A 17,150-nucleotide genomic window follows, 5' to 3' on the forward strand; every position below is an offset into this window, starting at 1 on the left:
CTGTGTACATACAGTCCATGAGTATGATTCTATGTATTTTCTGTCTCCTGCCTTCCAGGTTGGTTTTGCATGTATATCACTAATCTGCCTGAATAACAATAGCCCTAACAACTAAGTTTTAGTGCCTGATTACAATTCAACATTATATATTCCTTTTATGTGCATATTTCATATGTTTTCATATGAAAATAAAAACTTCTCATCGTTTTATAAAATGATGAAAATTCCTGCACTTAATAGTACTGTTGCCAAACTATGGGGAAAAAAATGAAATTTTAAAACAGATTTAATTGTTTTTTCATTTACATATCTATGAATGAAATCACAGCGTCAACTGCAATTAAGCATTTTCTCTCTTCTCAAAATGCACTGTTTTTCAATGATTCTACTTTAAGTTTCTCAGCTCATTAACAGATACAGATACAAGATATTTACTTTACTATAATAAATGCCTTTGGCTATCATTGGAAAAGATCTCTCAGAGTGTAACCAAGGAAGGATTTATAGAATTCTACTTTGCCGCCATTATTGGAGCACTATCTGAATGATTTTAACTGATAGAGAAAAAAATGTGTTCTTGGAGTACAGAATTGAACAAAAGTGCAGAAATAGAGAACAAATGTATATGAAGAAGTAAATAATATAGGTTGCCAAATCTATAACATAAATCCAGGGGGAATAGTTAGAATTAGTTTGAAATAGTTTAGGGAATAGGGAATAGTTTGAAAGTTATGTTTTGGAGAAATTAAGACTCATTTTATGTAATAATACCAATAGTAATGGTAGCTAACAATTCTTAAGAATTTATCAGCCTAGCACTCGTGATTCTAAAAACTTTTCAGATATTAATACATATAAACCTTACAATAACCAAATGAAATAGGTATTCTGGCCCATTTAAAGATTATAAAATTAAGAAAAAGAAATGTTCAGTAGCTTGTCTGTGGTCTGATGGCTAGAAAGAGAGAGCTAGACTTTATTTGAGACCCCCTGATTCTAGAAGGAGCTTTTGTTTGTAACTCATTCACTATTTGAATCCCAGGCTTCAGAAAGCGAGCACTGTTTAGAGGGGATCAGAAAGGATGTGTTGGGTGGTGTTTTTGGTTTTGTTTTTTTGTCAGCAGAGTGTTATTGGCATTGTCAGGCTTTGTGGCAATAAGAGCCTGGTGGACGACGACAATGAAAGGATTACTATTAGAGAAATTTTGAAAAAAAAAAAAGAAAGAAATAGAAAGTATTAGAATTCTCAATGTAGCAATAAAAGATAAAGAAAATAGTTATCCAGGACCATTCTGAAAACTTTAGACTGAATGATTGGGAAAAGTTTGCACCCCCACTGTACTACTACTGAGGATCCCGTGCTGGAAGGCAATACATGTTTTTGTTTTTATTTTCTAAGATTTCATTTATTTATTTGAGAGAGAGAGAGAGAGTGTGTCATTTATTTATTTGAGAGAGAGAGAGAGAGAGTGGGAGTGCGGGTGAGGAGCAGAGAGGGAGGGGCAAGCAGACTCTGTGCTGAGTGCTCAGACTTAGAAAGGGCTGCATCTCACAACCCTAAGATCAGGAACTGAGCCGAAACCAGAAGTTGGGAGCTCAACCCACTGAGCCACCCAGGCACCCAGAAGGGACTACATTTTGATTGGAAAACTAATAACCAGCTAGGAGCATCCCTGAAAGTACGTATCAGTAAGATGGAGAAGATGAAATATGTGTACTTTATTAAATTAATATTTAATATTTTTGGAAGTGAAAAGTAGATACAAGGAAAGATGATAACAAAATATTAGTAGGTTGAGGTTATTTTTGGATAGGAAAGATCTGATCAACGCATGTGACCTTTAATCACTTAAAATATGTTATTTTAAATGTCATAATTAAAATTGGCCCTGTGTTTTCACTATTTCTGTGAATTGCCAACCAGATGTTCCCAGGATGAGACTTAATTGTGTGTCTCTGTGAAAGAATAAACCAGAAGCTATATTTTACTTAAAAAAAAAAAAATCAATTTCACAGTTGAAAAGTAAATTTAATGTTTGTTTATGATCATTATCCTCCTTATATTTTTGTTTGTTAAGATGTTTGGGAAAAAAATGTTTCGTGCTTTTCTGTAGGTATTTAGCTTTTATTGCTACTGATACTACTGGAGGCTTGAGATTCCATACAGAATCACGTCTTTGAACAGCTCCTTTCACCACTTTTTTCTTTCACAATTAACTTTGTATTGAGTGATCAGCTCCAAAACACCCAGGTAATCATGTGATTGCAAAATATTTTATTAAATTTGGGAGATTTAGGGTGATGGAACGCAAACTATTTCCAGATTCATAAAGTATAAACTCTCGGTCTTCACTGGGCTCTGTGAGGAGATGCAAGTGTACTTTCTTTTGCATTCCCCAATCCGAGTCCTTTCTGACTAGTTTGCCAAAATTAACGAAGACCCTTCTGTTTTTCCATCTGGCTTCTACCGCCAAGTGGAGTATTAATTTATATTTATAGACATTTGACTTCAATAGCCTCCTCTGAAAATTTTGGGAAGCTCCCTGTTGTGACCACAATATTGTTCTGTAGCTTAAAGTTTGTTTTATGTTTAAACCCTGCCTACAGTCTTTGCTTCCTGTCATTCAATGATTGTCACCTTCTTGATACACCATTTTCCCCAGGTCCTTGTGCTTGGACACATTCTGTTCTCCCTCTGGAATTCTCTCTCTTCTCTAAAAGCACTCATTACATCCGTGTGGCCATCTCTTACTCATTTATCAAAATTCAACTCATTTTACCTTTAATAGGCAGCCTTTCCAGACAAAGACAGATACACCTTCTTCTTATAACTTCTAGATTTTTATACATGATTCTCTTTTTAAAATATCTTGTAAAACAATTGTTTTTACTATTGGATTGTTAAATCTTTTAAAGCAGAATCCATGTGTATTCATTTTAGAGTCTCAAGTCCCAGAATTTTGTCTGGAGCAAAGTAAACACCCATAAATGCTTATAGACTACACCAATGAATCAACAAATGAAACATCCTAAAGCTAAAGAAAGCAAGTGCTATTTTTTTTTCTCTTTAGTTATCTAGATAGGCATCTTCCCAACTTACACAAATTAATATAATGATAATAATGTCTTAATGCCAAAACAAATAATCAAACAAACCCCCAAACCTAACCATTTTCATTCTTAACATAGACTTCCCTGATTTCACCATCTTTCAAACTTCCATAATTTCCATGTCCTTTTATTCTGGCCTTAACTATATTAGTCCTTTTATTCTTTTTTTCTGATTGATCACTTTCTCTTTAAAAACTCCTTAAGCCTCAGGGTGACTGGATGGCTCCCTTCGTTAAGCATCCAACTCTTGATTTCAGCTCAGGTCATGATATGAGAGTCCCTGCAGCAGAAAGTCTGCTTAAGATTTTCTGTCTGTCCCTCCTTTTGACCCTCCCCCACACGCAGGATCCTGCACAAGCACACCTGCTTTCTCAAATAAATAAATAAATCTTTAAAAAAAAAAAAACCAAAAACCCTAAGCCTCATGTTTCACCATCACCTACTGCTAATCTCACTAATATATTTTTTCAATGGTCTGTTGTGTGTCATCTGTTGTGTGTCATTTGCAAACACGTATGTAAAAATTTAAGTAAATATAAGGTAATTAGACATGAGCATAAATGGAAATCCATTGTAATACATGTTTACAGGCAGGGACAAGAGATTATTCATAGTACAGGATAACTATGGCTACAGGTAATTTATCTGACTTTCCTTTAGCTTTGGGGAGTTTCAGTGTAAGAATTTTTAAGTGTTGGATATTTTCACTCATCATCATTATTGCATAAATTATTTCCAGATTGGTTCTTAGATAGTTATTTTTCTGTGGTCTTGTGGCAACTGAATATCTCAGATTTTTTTTTGAATAAGACAAAATTTTTATTTGTGTGTGTGTGTGTGTGTGTGTGAGAACTTTATTATATATGCAGGTAGGTTTGTACAGTTATCATGTTTTAATAATGTTATAGATATATATAAACATACATTGTTAATACTATTTAACTAGAATCTGTTACAAGCCTCAGCAAAGGTTGATTATTTAAAATTTGAACTCTTTCCTAGATTTATTGTGATATTGTTCATAAATAGTAAGTGCATAGCATGACTTTTATTTATTATGTGGTTAAATATTTATAGTAATTAAGACGAACTCTATTGAAACACAAAATGTAAAGTCATGAGAGGTAATATAACTATTTAAGGATCCAAATCTTGTCACTTAATTAGTACATAACTAAACTTTAATAAGCACGATATAATCTTATTTCAATATTAGCATTTCTGAGATTTTTTTAAAAGGTGAGTTTGGTTCACTATCAGTTTTCAAAGATTTTATTTATTTATTTGAGAGAGAGAGAGAGCATGAGAGAGCAGGAATGGGGGCAGGGAGGCAAGGAACAGAGGGAGAGGGAGAATCAGGCTCCCTGCCCAGCAGGAAGCCCAGAGCATAGGCTGAGATCCTGACCTGAGCCCAAGGCAGATGCTTAACTGACTGAGCCACCCAGATACCTCGCCTATCAGTTTTCAAATCTTTATTTATCTGATGGTAGGTTAAATTGAAAGGGCAAGGGAGAGGTGGTTAAATGAGTTTCTAGGGAATAACTAAAATTAAAATGTACACAAAGGCTTAGATTTTAAAGTACTTAAAATTATGTTTATTATGCAAAAGAAGAACATTTTATCTAATATGCTATATCTATCTCACAAAAACAAAGATTTCATTCAAAACAAGGTTAAAATTTAATCCTGATACAAGGAACTAATTTAAATGACCATTAAGTGTCCATCTATGTATGATATTTAATTCACTAAATATGAATTTATATTGTAGATAATGGAGTTTCATTTCTCTTTTTCTAAATTTTATTTGTATATATTTTCTTCTTTTGAATTTCAAATCTTAATTTAAATTTATAAAATTTTTTGATATCTTAATTTTAAATCATTTTAGATGGAAAGACATATAGAATATATGAATTACAGTGTTATAAAATAATTAGAAAACATAATGCAACATTTTTCTAGGAAACACTGTAATATTGGCCTCAATTTTAATATTGACATTTGCAGTGTCATGAAGCAGACAACTTAGGGTAGGTGTGCCAGGTTTAGCAAATAAAAGACATGACACCTGAATACTGCATGGGACATATGTATACTACAAGATGTTCATTATTGATTTGAAATTCAGATGTACTTGGGCACTCTGTATTTCCTCTGCCAACCTTGCTCAAGGGGTTTTGGAAGTGCATACGTAGTCTTGGGTTTCCTAACCTGTTTTAGTGTGAGTGGTCAGCCTTCCAACCCCTCTCTGAGCCAGTAGTTCCTGTTTTTAATCTGCTATTTGTTTTGACGTAGAAGCAACTGAATCATGTTAGGGGAAATCATAACATTAACAATATTAAATAAACGGCCATTTTTACACATAGTTTCTAAGTCGTGTGTATTGTGTGTGTCTTTCTTGAAAATAAACGTGTATAAATTGTATTTTAGTGACCAATCTAGAAGATTTTCCACTTATTTCCATGGCTTAATTATCTAAGCTTTTACTTAAATTATTTTGAAATTGTATCTCTGTTTCAGTAGGTTAGTGGTGCTTAATTAGATGTATGTCTACATATTTTTTGAAGGCAGGTCTTATGTATTTATTTTTGAAGTTTTTCCTTTCTTTGGTGGAATTTATGCTTGGTTTTCATATAAAAGACAAAGTTGCACACATCACTAATAGTTGATCGAATATCACAGTACAATGATGTTTGTTGCGGAGAGATCTATATGATCCCTATACCTGTAGGAATGACCAATCCCATTCAGGCATTTTTTCATGCCTTCTGCTTTGAAAATTAATGCTAATTTCAACCTTACAGCGAAATAACTAATTTGATCTTATAATGTTGTTTTGAAGGAAATTAGTTGAAATACAAGTGTCTAAATGTCAGTAAATGTTATCACTCATGATTCTCAAAGAAAAAAAGAACTATTTATTCTTTAAAGGAACATACAGATATCTTGTTAGAATTCTAGATACATAGAATAATGTTATTTATTTAACTTGAATGAAAGTATTCTTTGTCATTACTAAAGTCAGATAGTTGAGTGGATTGTCTTCAAAACAAATTTCAAGGATCCTTCTGCATTGCCAGGATAAAAAATGTGATTTTCAAATCAATGTTCATATTTTAGTGGATTATGATTCCAGGAAAATTTTAACGATATCATAAACATAAAGGGCCACATATGTTAGAGTTCTATTGCCTCATTATATACCAGTGTAGGGTGGAAGCATTTAAAACCTAATTCAGTCTCCAAACTCCATTTTAAGACACCAATGAGGTAAGGTGGTTTAGTTCATCAAAGAGAGCCTGATGGAGTGGCCAGAGTGTGCTGGGTAGGGTCATGTCCTATTATTTTTTCCCTTCAGAAAAAAATTTGTTAAGCTGCTGAGTCATAATTTTCCACATTTCTAGATGAGTTTGGAATAGATACCTTCAATCTATAAAATTTTATGCAATATCTTGCCATAGTAGGTTTTTACTTTTCCCCAAACATTTTAACTTTAAAGTGTAATGTTTTTAGCATTTAAAAACAGGTATTTAGAATATTGACAACTCTTGTGTTTAGATGGAAAAATTATGCACGATTATTGTTTTTAGCTATCTTGCTTAAATCAATTTAGATAATGATAATAATCAAAGTGTATTGTCTAATTAAAGGAGCTGATACACTATCACTGGTTTTTGCTGTAGTGTTCAAATCACTCTTAATTAGTCTAGTTAATTGGAGTCAAAGATTTTTTTTATATATAATTTTTTATTTTTTAAGTGGGTACGAGAAGAATAAATGAAAGAAAATGGGATTGGGAGGGAGACAAACCATAAGTGACTCTTAATCTCACAAAACGGAGTCAAAGATTTTTAAACCAAACAAAACCATGATTTTACATCTATCCTGTCAAAAATATTAGTGGTACTTGTGTGGTTGCAGTAACCCACGGTCCAGAAACTTTCTAGTGAACCAGTTGTAAATGTACCAACACCTTTGTGTGAAGGTAATTTTAAATTACACATCCCACATACACACAAACGCATGCAAGTATATAGAAACTTCTAAAAGCTTATGGATTCTCTATCTAGAAGGAACCCATGATGTTTTAGGGGATTCATTTCCTCATGCAAAGCTATGTGAGAGTCATGGTATATTGTCACAGTTGTGGAATGTACTTCTGGACAAATGAAGCTACTATTTTCAAGGTTGTTAAGTCTTTTAATTAACTATAAAACTTGGCTTGAAAATAAACTTTGAGCAATAAATTCTGAAATTTTCACTGATAGTAAATTCAGTTCTTTGCACAGTGCATATACTTGAACTTGGGGGTCACATTACAGCTTACAAAAGGAATTCCTTCTTTGCACATACTGTTCTTAGCAAATTCATTTTTAATCCGTAGCCTCAAATTACTATGCGGTCTTCATCATAACTAAAATAGAGCAGTATGGGTTATGCTGACTATTGTTCAGTAACAAAAATTCAATGGAGTACATATTAAAGATCTAATTAGCTTTATTAAATGATTCACAATCAGATGGCATCCCTTCTAGCAAATACAAGAGCCCTCCAAGGAATTTTACAAAATGGAAGGTTTTTATAGAAGAAAGGTGGGGCAAGAAAGTTGTTAGCAAAAGTAAAGGATTGTTCCAGGCAAGGCTGCTTTCCCTTGGGGGAATAAGATAGGGAGGGGTCTTAACATGCAGATTACCTCATCTTCCTTTGGGGAAGGGAGAGGGCACTTGTGTCTGACTCACTGGTGCTAATGGTTCATCAAAGAGTTTTTTCTGACTGGTTAATACTACATTTCTCCGGGAGACTGAAACTGCATTTAGATTAGGTATGAGGCTCCAGTTTAGGAATTTGATCTAAGTGATGTCATTTTGAAAGATGAAAATGACAGGCAGTGGTTTTCTTTTTAATAGTAGTTAAGGGTGCTAGAATTGCTAGAGCTAGAATCCAGTCTCTGGAAAAAATGGGCTCAACATCCTAGGCTCCTCTCTTAGAAAAGATCCATTTTACTCATTCATTCATGTCAATTTCTCTACCACAAAACTACACTTGCCAATTTCTTACCTCTTTAAATACGCATGAATTTATCTTTTAACAAACATTCATTAATTGCAATTCACATTGTAAGCACTACATACACATATAGACTGACCTGAACACTTGGCTTTAATGTGTATCTTTCTTGCATGTGTGTTCTGAGGGATTATTTGAGTCATTTATTTCACAAACTTTTCTTTCTAAAAGACTAATCAAGTTTACATATGGGAACCACTTCTCCAGATGAATTCTTGTTTTCCAAATATATTCTATAATTCCTTACTGCTTGACGGAAGGAAGAAGGGACATTTAGCATGAGGATGTTGTGAATGTTACAAAATAAATGTAAGAATACAAGTTTATGCTGCACTAAGCTAGTACTATTGGACAAAAGACAACATATATTAACTGAAGGCTTTCAGTCTTTTTATAATTCATAATAAACTATACACTTGAATCAATTTTTTCATTATGTATATCTTTTTTTTTTTAAATATTGTATTTATTTATTTGGCAGAGAGAGATCACAAGTAGGCTAAGAGGCAGGCAGAGAGAGAGGAAGGGAAGCAGGCTCCCCGCCAAGCAGAGAGCCTGATGCGGGGCAAGATCCCAGGACCCTGAGACCATGACCCAAGCCAAAGGCAGAGGCTTAACCCACTGAGCCATCCAGGAGCCCTCATTATATATATCTTAAAATTTAAAATCTTTCTGTCATTTTTTTGTGGAAAGGAAACATCTACAATGTGAACCATGTACAATTATATTTTAAAATATAAAAGCAAATCTAATACTCTTCAAGGGGGAAGGAAGGTAAAAGACAAGTCAAGCAGTGACCCACATTTAGTAGTTACCGCTACTATGCTTATTGCTGGACTTTACAGTTAAACAATAACAACAACAACAACAAAATTAGCAAGATTATGAAAGAGAATCCTCGAAAATATCTCAAGAATAAGATAGAGGAAAGTTAAAAGAATTGATTATTCAACTGGACAGACCTCTAATGGAGGCTTGCTTTTAAACGATATTTCAGTTTATGATATGCTTTTACTCAAGGAACAGAGGGCAGGTGTTTCTGACTTCTCTAAGGGTAATGGGCTTTAACTCTTGTCTGCTAGATTCACTTTACATATAAAGAAATATCCTGACCGTGAGGCTCATTAAACATTTTAATGTGCTTTGGAGTAGGTTACTGATCTCAGCCTCTGGAAGTTTTTCACTGCAGTGGAGTCTCTGGGATATTTGAAAGCTGTTCTTTCTTTCAGTCACAGAAATAGGTTAGGTCCCTTCTCATATTTATATATTTCTTTAGCTTCTGTGCTTCATACTTTGATAAAGTATAAAAGGTACTTTGCTTCCTGTTATGCAAGTACATAAATATGAATATTTAAATTATTATGTTGTCATTTTAATATATTACACCAAACTATTTTTCACCAAGGTAATTATACTATTATACATGGTATAAAATAGGATATCAGTACTGATATTTTTACTATTGTCCTTGTAACATACATGCTTATAGACATCGATCAGAATTTGTAGAGTCCCAAAGTTTAATATTATACTTTACAAATTATCAAAGGCAGTAATAGGAGTCCACAATATGAGGAAAAATATGCATCCTGGAACTTTCATCAAAAAATATGTTAAATATATGCGTACATATGTATTAAATATATACACATGTATGTGTGCTAAACTACAAAAATGTAAATATTTGAGTATCTCTTTTCCTTAAGAGTGATTTTTTTTCATCCATAGTTCAAACAATAAGATAAAGCCCTTAAATGTGAGATTTCTGTGATTTACTTTGAAGAATAAATGCAGTGAATGAGTAAGTAGAAATAAAAAGAAAAACTAACAGTCCTTTTCCTATTACTTTAGTTTTGACTGAAAAAATCTTTCATCTTTATCAAGTGGCAAGTTCCCTACATATGCTAATGAATAGCTAGGGGGAAAAAAACTGCATTTATGAATTCAAAAGAAAAAGCAGAAAATTTCCAAGTATGCTTTCATAATTCCAAAACACACGTAGAATACATCAAAAGCATAGAGATTCAATGTATTTGACCCATTCTCTATACCTTGAAATGCTTCAGCAAATGCATAGCCTTAACATTTAACGCTGTGGAATAGCTATCTTTGGCACTGACTCTAAAATGTAATAACATTGCTTTTTTATATATATGTATATATTTGTGTGTTACTTGTCCAACATTAACCCAGACAACCCCCAAAGATAATGAGTATTTAGTATTCAAACTCAGCTCTTAAAAGCCTTGAAACCAAAATGTATGTGACTGTAACTGTAGTAATAATATTTCATTTTCTCTAGTCTGTCTGGCAGGTACTTCACATTTGGGAAATTTGCTTCCGAAATGGAGGAAATCTTCCCTCCTTGTCCTACTTTGTTCTGACCTTCAACTTCAGCCCTTAACACTTGTCCTATTCAGATTTACATTTCTGAATTAACAGATAGGTGGGAGAGATAATTTAATAAAAAGCGATTATATTATTCATACAACTGCTGGAATACATGCACTTTTAAATAAAAGCAACATGCTCATAACTCTAAGTAGTAATTAAAATATGCATTTAAGCTTATGTTTAGACTTAAGATATCAAGTATAATCTGTGTTAAACTCCTTTGTTCTTAAAACTCTGGACTATTTTAATAATATAATTTCTTTTTGTATTTTGCTTGAATCAAATGAACATATAATATCCATGCTAATAGCTTTTCCTATAAGTAATCTTTTAACTTAATTAGAAATATTTTATTGATTTAAATATGTATCAGGTTGGCTAATTTCTGCACTATACTATGATGTAGTTTTTCAGTATTTTAAGTTTTGCACATAATAAACTACATTATAGGTTGAGGACAGGTCACTCGAGTTTCTTTTGTCCTCGAACTATAAGTGTTCGAGATGTTTCCTATAAATTAGTTTCCTATAAATGAGCATTTTAAGATGCTTCCTCTAAATGAGTATTTTAAGAAAAAACTTCATCCTATAAATAATACCTCTAACTTATTTTTAAGAAAAGTAGTATTTTTATAAGGTGTTCATATTTCCTGGTTGTCCATGAAAGCATAAGGTTATGTCTTATGTAATTTTTAATAGTGTTCCCTTTTACTTACAAAACTGTTCATCTTGGACAATAAATTATTTGGTCACTGTAATTATTTGTCCAATTCATTTTACAAATCTGAATTTCTACAGTGCTTCATTATTTGAATTTACTGAAGAATTTTAAATTCTGATGGGTATAAACCAAAATATTTAAATCAGACATACTCAAGTATATCATGAAACAGGAAATTTGAATTCAGCAACATAGGAAAATAGGATTTGACTATTTAAAAAGACCAAATTTATATTTGCTTTTATAGAATATTCTCTGTAGCATTATGACGAGGTAAGTTATAATAACTACCATGTTAGAGCTAACTCGTTTTATAATTCATGATATTATTATATAATATTACAAACCAAAATATGTTTTGTTTTTGATACTAGTTACTATATAGTACATGAGTATATTCATTTTCACTTTATTTCTGTCAATGGTTGGTGCCTCACTTTTACAATTTTAATTGATGTGTCAGCTAAACAGTGGCCTAGGGAAGAAATTTTTCATAGTCTGGTCACAAACTGAGCTTGCGAGGAAAAATAAATGAGAGAATCAGGGAAACAAATTAGGAAAAACATATAACCAGATAATCTACTTGAAACTAATGGAAATACCGTAGATGAGGAATTGGACTGACCTGTATGTTCTTACGTTTCTGTAAAGAAAGAAAGAAACAAAAAGAAACAAAAAAATCCAGCTATTCACCAGATTGAAACAATTCAGTTATGCTCTTTAGAGTAGTTCTTAATTTTTAATTCTCTCTCTCTATATATATAATTTTATTATAATTGATTTTAGGCAACCGAATTGCCTCTTACCACAATTGTACACAGTTTTCAGTACCTTTTTATCATATGTCTGCTATGTGCCAGATACTGACATAGGGGATGCTGTTTCTGTTCTCATTGTGCTCATTGGCAACTATAAAGATTATGGATAGGTGGGAAGAAATACCCATTATCATTATAAATAAATAAAATACTTAACATCATAAAACCTAAATGATTGAATTTAGAAATTCTACTTCTGAACTCAATACATTTTATAAGATTGGGCCAAATTCAGTATTTTTTTCTCTTTTCACCTTTACCTTCTTTATAAGAAAACTGATTCCTTTTAGGGGATGAATTTAGATATTTTTTTTTTAATTTTGTAGACATAAATAGATTTGGTTTTTGCATAATTTCAAAGATGAGATAAAGTAAACCTAGAAAATGTGAAATATCCTTTAGCTATTTAACTACATAAACATTTTCTGTTATAGTTTTCTGTATTATATATTGATTTAATAAATATAATTTAGAATTTATTGCACCAAACATAAACCAGTTGGTTGTTCATAGTAACAACTCTAGAATGTTTAAGAGCCACACATATTTTTCTACATTCGACCATGCATAAGTAGTGAAGTGAAGTAGGGATTGTTAAGTATGTCACTTTAAAAAGTTAGTCTGCACATTCCTGGTCATTGGTATATAAAATATACATCTCCCACACGAAAACTGATTTTTTAAAAATTAAAATTGTCATTTTTAGAAAGCCAAGCACCAGAATGACTTGACTATTAGAAACCAAGTTTACCACAGAAATACTTTGACACTACATGGGTCTGGTATAGGGACACAACTTATTTCCAGTTGTATTTGTTTCTTTTACAATGACATGCACTTCTAAAACTCCAAAACCCAGGCTCCTTTTCTTAGAGTATTTTTCTTTCTTTTTCACAGCACGGAAAAGGATATGCTAGTCAATTCTACAGGATTTACCTGAAGCAGCATGATTTGCACAAAGTCGACCAACAAAAGCATCAACTTTTCAACTTCATTATCTTGGCCATCCAGTTAGTTGTGTATAACTGAGTATTAGATTGCCGGCGGAGTCATCGTGGCCAATTATAGGACCTAATTGCTCTCAGCAGGCCTGAGAAATGAGTTGAAACGTGCAGAACTGTAGAAACTTTAGAGGCAACTGTTTTTGCCTCTCCGATCAGTGTGTGCCTGTTTACAGCACTATATATCTCTCTCCAAATGTCACTGAGCCCTTTAGATGTTTATATTCACCACGAGAAGCCAGTCATAGAGATAAAGGAAATTTGTGCATTATAAATGCAATATCACTGTTTTAAACTTGACTGTTTTATATTATTTTTGTGTGATCAAGTGTTCCCCAAACTATTCCAACTTTACAAGAGAGATTGTGATTATGTTCTTTTCACCTGTGGGTTATAAAAAATGTTGTATTCTGAAGACCCACAAAATATCAAAGACATTCTGTAGTTTATACACCGTGTTGCAAAGTGTTTACTGTACTATTTCAAAGATTCTAAATAAATATAAAATATATATATTATATTATATAATTTTCCTAAAATGTGGTACAACTCAGTTGGTTTTTAAATGGATTCATACAGTCCACATCACACAGTAAAGTAAAAGGTAATTCAGGGTCCCAAAGATAAACTTACTAAGAAAAAAAAATCATTAATAATTTCATCCCAATTTTCATATCTTACTCAACCCTGTTTTTCCTTGTTTAAAAGAAAATGAAGCTCTAAGCTACAAAATTTTGTCAAGAACTCATACTGAATTTTCAATGCCAAAGATATAGCTGTCGATGTTATCAAAAGAGCACTGAACATGTAATAATATCAAAATCTCTAACAATCTACATTCTTTCGATTCTATTTCTATGGCTTTGAATTTAGAATCATCTAAAGTTTTTATAAGGAATCTATAAATTCTCCTGTATTTGTTGTTAGAAAAAAACAAAAGCAAACATTGGGTGTCTGTACATTTTGTGATGTAATATCTGACATTGAGATGACTATTTTAAGAAGTCCTCAACCATAGAACTCACACGGAATTTTATTTTACATAGTTTTACATAGTTTTGTGTCTCCCAATAACACATGAATATAAAATCTATTTATAACTCTATATGAATATATAGAGATATATCAATATCTGAACTGATAAAGAGTAAGTGTAAGATTTAAGGGATCTCTAAATTTAAAATAAATAAATTTGGAGATAGAAACATGATGTTATTGTTTCAGTATTATCTTACATGTGAAAGTTTTATAGCTTAAATATAGCCAGTGTTTTATTAATGAAACAAATTCTCCCGGAGTCAACCTTGAAAGGTTAACCTTGCCTTTTATTTTGGGGTCAATGAAGTTAATTATTAAATCTGTTAAGATGTACTTCTCTTTCTTTTACATAGTTTTCTTTTTCTTTTTCCCTGCTGTTGTTTATTGCTTAACTAAGAGAGAAATTAAGAGAGAAAAATCCGAGAATTTGAGATAATCTTCTTAGCAAAAACCAGAATTCTCATAGCTCCCCTCTAAAAAAACCTTCAACATATGTGAATGTTTGTCCAATACAAATTACAGATCAATTTGGTAATATTTACCTTGTCAACTGATCTTGTGAATTCAGTGATAGTTTGAGCTGTGCTATATTATTAAGGAACAGACTAAAACTTAACACATAACAAATGTTTCCCACCTAGTTTTATGGTCATTTAAATGGGAATATATTCCTTCAATTTAACATTAAAATGCATATACATATTTATATGTCCTTGATATGTATATATTTGAGTGGATTTTGGCATCACTCATTTGACTGTTATCGAATTATAGATATTAATACATCATAATCCTAATCATTTTATACATTGAAATAATATGTGTAGTGTTCCAGCCTTTTGGGGACCCTTTAAAATATATAAAACTAATCCATCACATATGACACAAAAAGCACACCCATTCACATAAGTGCAGCAGTAACATTTTCTCAAACTTTTGGCACTACTACATTAATATTTTGAATGATAGACTATTTTAGTAAGGTTCTATTTCTATATAATTTAGCTGGATAAACGTCTGTTTGTTGTAATTGCTTTTTAAACAAGAAAATGATTTTCTTGTTGAGTCACTCTGCTTTAATTAAAACCTTTCATTCATCATTTTACAATTATGGGGAAAAACACACATCCATCTGCCTTATCACATGCATTAAAAATAAGGATATTCTCACTTTATGTATTACAGTTATATTCATTCATTCAACCTTAAGAAAGTTTCTTTAATTATTTAGCCCTTTATGTCATTGTATATAATCTCACTTGGACAAATTTTTTATGCCATATATTTATGCATTAGTTTTTTATGTCATAGTAACAGTTCTAATTTGCATTTAAATTCTTAAATTATATCATTAATCTACAAAAACAAACAATAAGAAAAAACAAAAAAACTTTACCCAATTTTTGGGAAAATTAGAATTATTTAAAACAAAATATTAAATTTTAGTTATTAATCAATTTTCTATTGCATCCAGAATAAATCAGAAATTACAGTTGAGTAAAGATATAATTTTGGCAAATTGGCTAAAGTGTTATCTACCAATGATGGTGGAACTATAAAACAGAAAAACGCAATCCTCCAATAGTAAAGGTTTCCAAGTTAAAGTTTATTAGAGTAGCATGAAAAGGAATTTTAGAATAGTTTTTCTATTTAATTCAGTTGTCCTAATATCCAGTCTTATATAACTTTACACTTATCAAAGGAAAATAATATCTAAATTATTAGAAAATACTTCATCATTATTTCCAGAACAAATAATCATGATATTTACTCCTTGATAACATGGTTAGTTTTAAAATAGTAAGAATGTCAAAATACTTTCCTGTGGAAACAGTGTCTTAATGTTTCAAAGGTATGTCAAACGACAATTTTTAGAGATATTTTATCCACATGTGAAATTCTAATTTTTACCTTACAAACATAATTCTGTGAAATCATTTTAAATCCAGTACTTAAATATCATGTCAGGATTACTTAACAGAAATAATGGTGTCACTATAAGTGTATCATCTTTCTTGGGAAATATGAAGGGAATATGTATATTGTTTTTTGAAGATATTAAAAGCAATGCCTTTATCAAACATTGCAAATTAAGTACTATAGGAGATTTAAATATTTTAATTACTCATCCTCTTGCTTTATTTTCTTAATAGCGTTATAATTTGACATCAGATCTTCTGTAATGTAGAAACTCTCCTATTTCTCCGACAAGAGGAGGAACAAAAATCATCAACAATTCTCAACAAAAACTTAATAACTGCGTATGCATTGTACCATTTCACCTTACAAAAAGTATTTATTAGAGTAAAGGTAATATTTAATATAATTACCCAGAATATTGCAAATGTTAGGCAGGATAAAGAAAATTATGATACTGAAGGATAAGAGCACTGTTAATTGTCATTTCATGTGATTTTCTTTCTTCCCCCTCATATTTCTATGTGTGCTTTTAATACCCCAGGAAGTCAAAAATATTTAAAACATTGGTATACTTGATAATTTTTCTGAAAATCCTATATTTTTCATATTACAATTTCTTGGGTTCTTTATCTTTTTCAGCTAATTTTGTAGTGGTAAAGGCTTTGCACTTAACATCCTTTTTATGTTCCTTTTTAACAAGGAAAAACAGAAAATGACAAAATTCCATATTTTTTATGTCATGGAGTAGTAAAATTATTTTATATATTGTTAGCACTTCAAAAAATTTCCCTCTGCTAGGTCCAACAAAATGCTGATATAGTAATTTGTGAAACTACTGTTCAATAGAGCATTTTTTTTTCTTCTAAAACTTGGCATAGGTTTTAGATTATAGCATTCGATGAGGATGCTGGTAGATGGGTGCCGCCAGAGTATTGCAGGCAATAATATGACTAAAATTCTAATACCTTTAGTGTGCATGCATGTATTTCTAAACACTGTTATTTTTTAAGTATTTGTAAAATTAGAAAAATGACTTTTATTTCTTGAAAGCTTGTCACATGCTTTGTTTGAAGTTTTA

At 31.5% G+C, this 17,150-nt stretch overlaps 1 protein-coding gene across 2 annotated transcripts in view; it reads left to right on the top strand.

Annotated features, from left to right (window-relative positions):
* Positions 1-17,150, top strand: part of PCDH10 (protocadherin 10) — a 60,042-nt gene that overhangs the window by 26,453 nt on the left and 16,439 nt on the right. Inside the window, exon 5 of one of the 2 annotated variants that reach the window (XM_004747912.3) lies at positions 13,011-15,543. The exons of the other annotated variant lie outside the window; for it this stretch is intronic. Within the exon in view, the coding sequence (XP_004747969.1) occupies positions 13,011-13,030 (20 nt within the window). The 3' untranslated portion in view covers positions 13,031-15,543. Of the gene's footprint in view, positions 1-13,010; positions 15,544-17,150 lie in introns of those variants that run through there. 2 annotated transcript variants of the gene reach the window in all.

Source organism: Mustela putorius, unplaced genomic scaffold (assembly GCF_011764305.1).
Source record: "Mustela putorius furo isolate JIRA1106 unplaced genomic scaffold, ASM1176430v1.1 tig00000083_pilon_pilon_pilon, whole genome shotgun sequence".
Taxonomy (NCBI): Eukaryota; Metazoa; Chordata; class Mammalia; order Carnivora; family Mustelidae; genus Mustela; species Mustela putorius.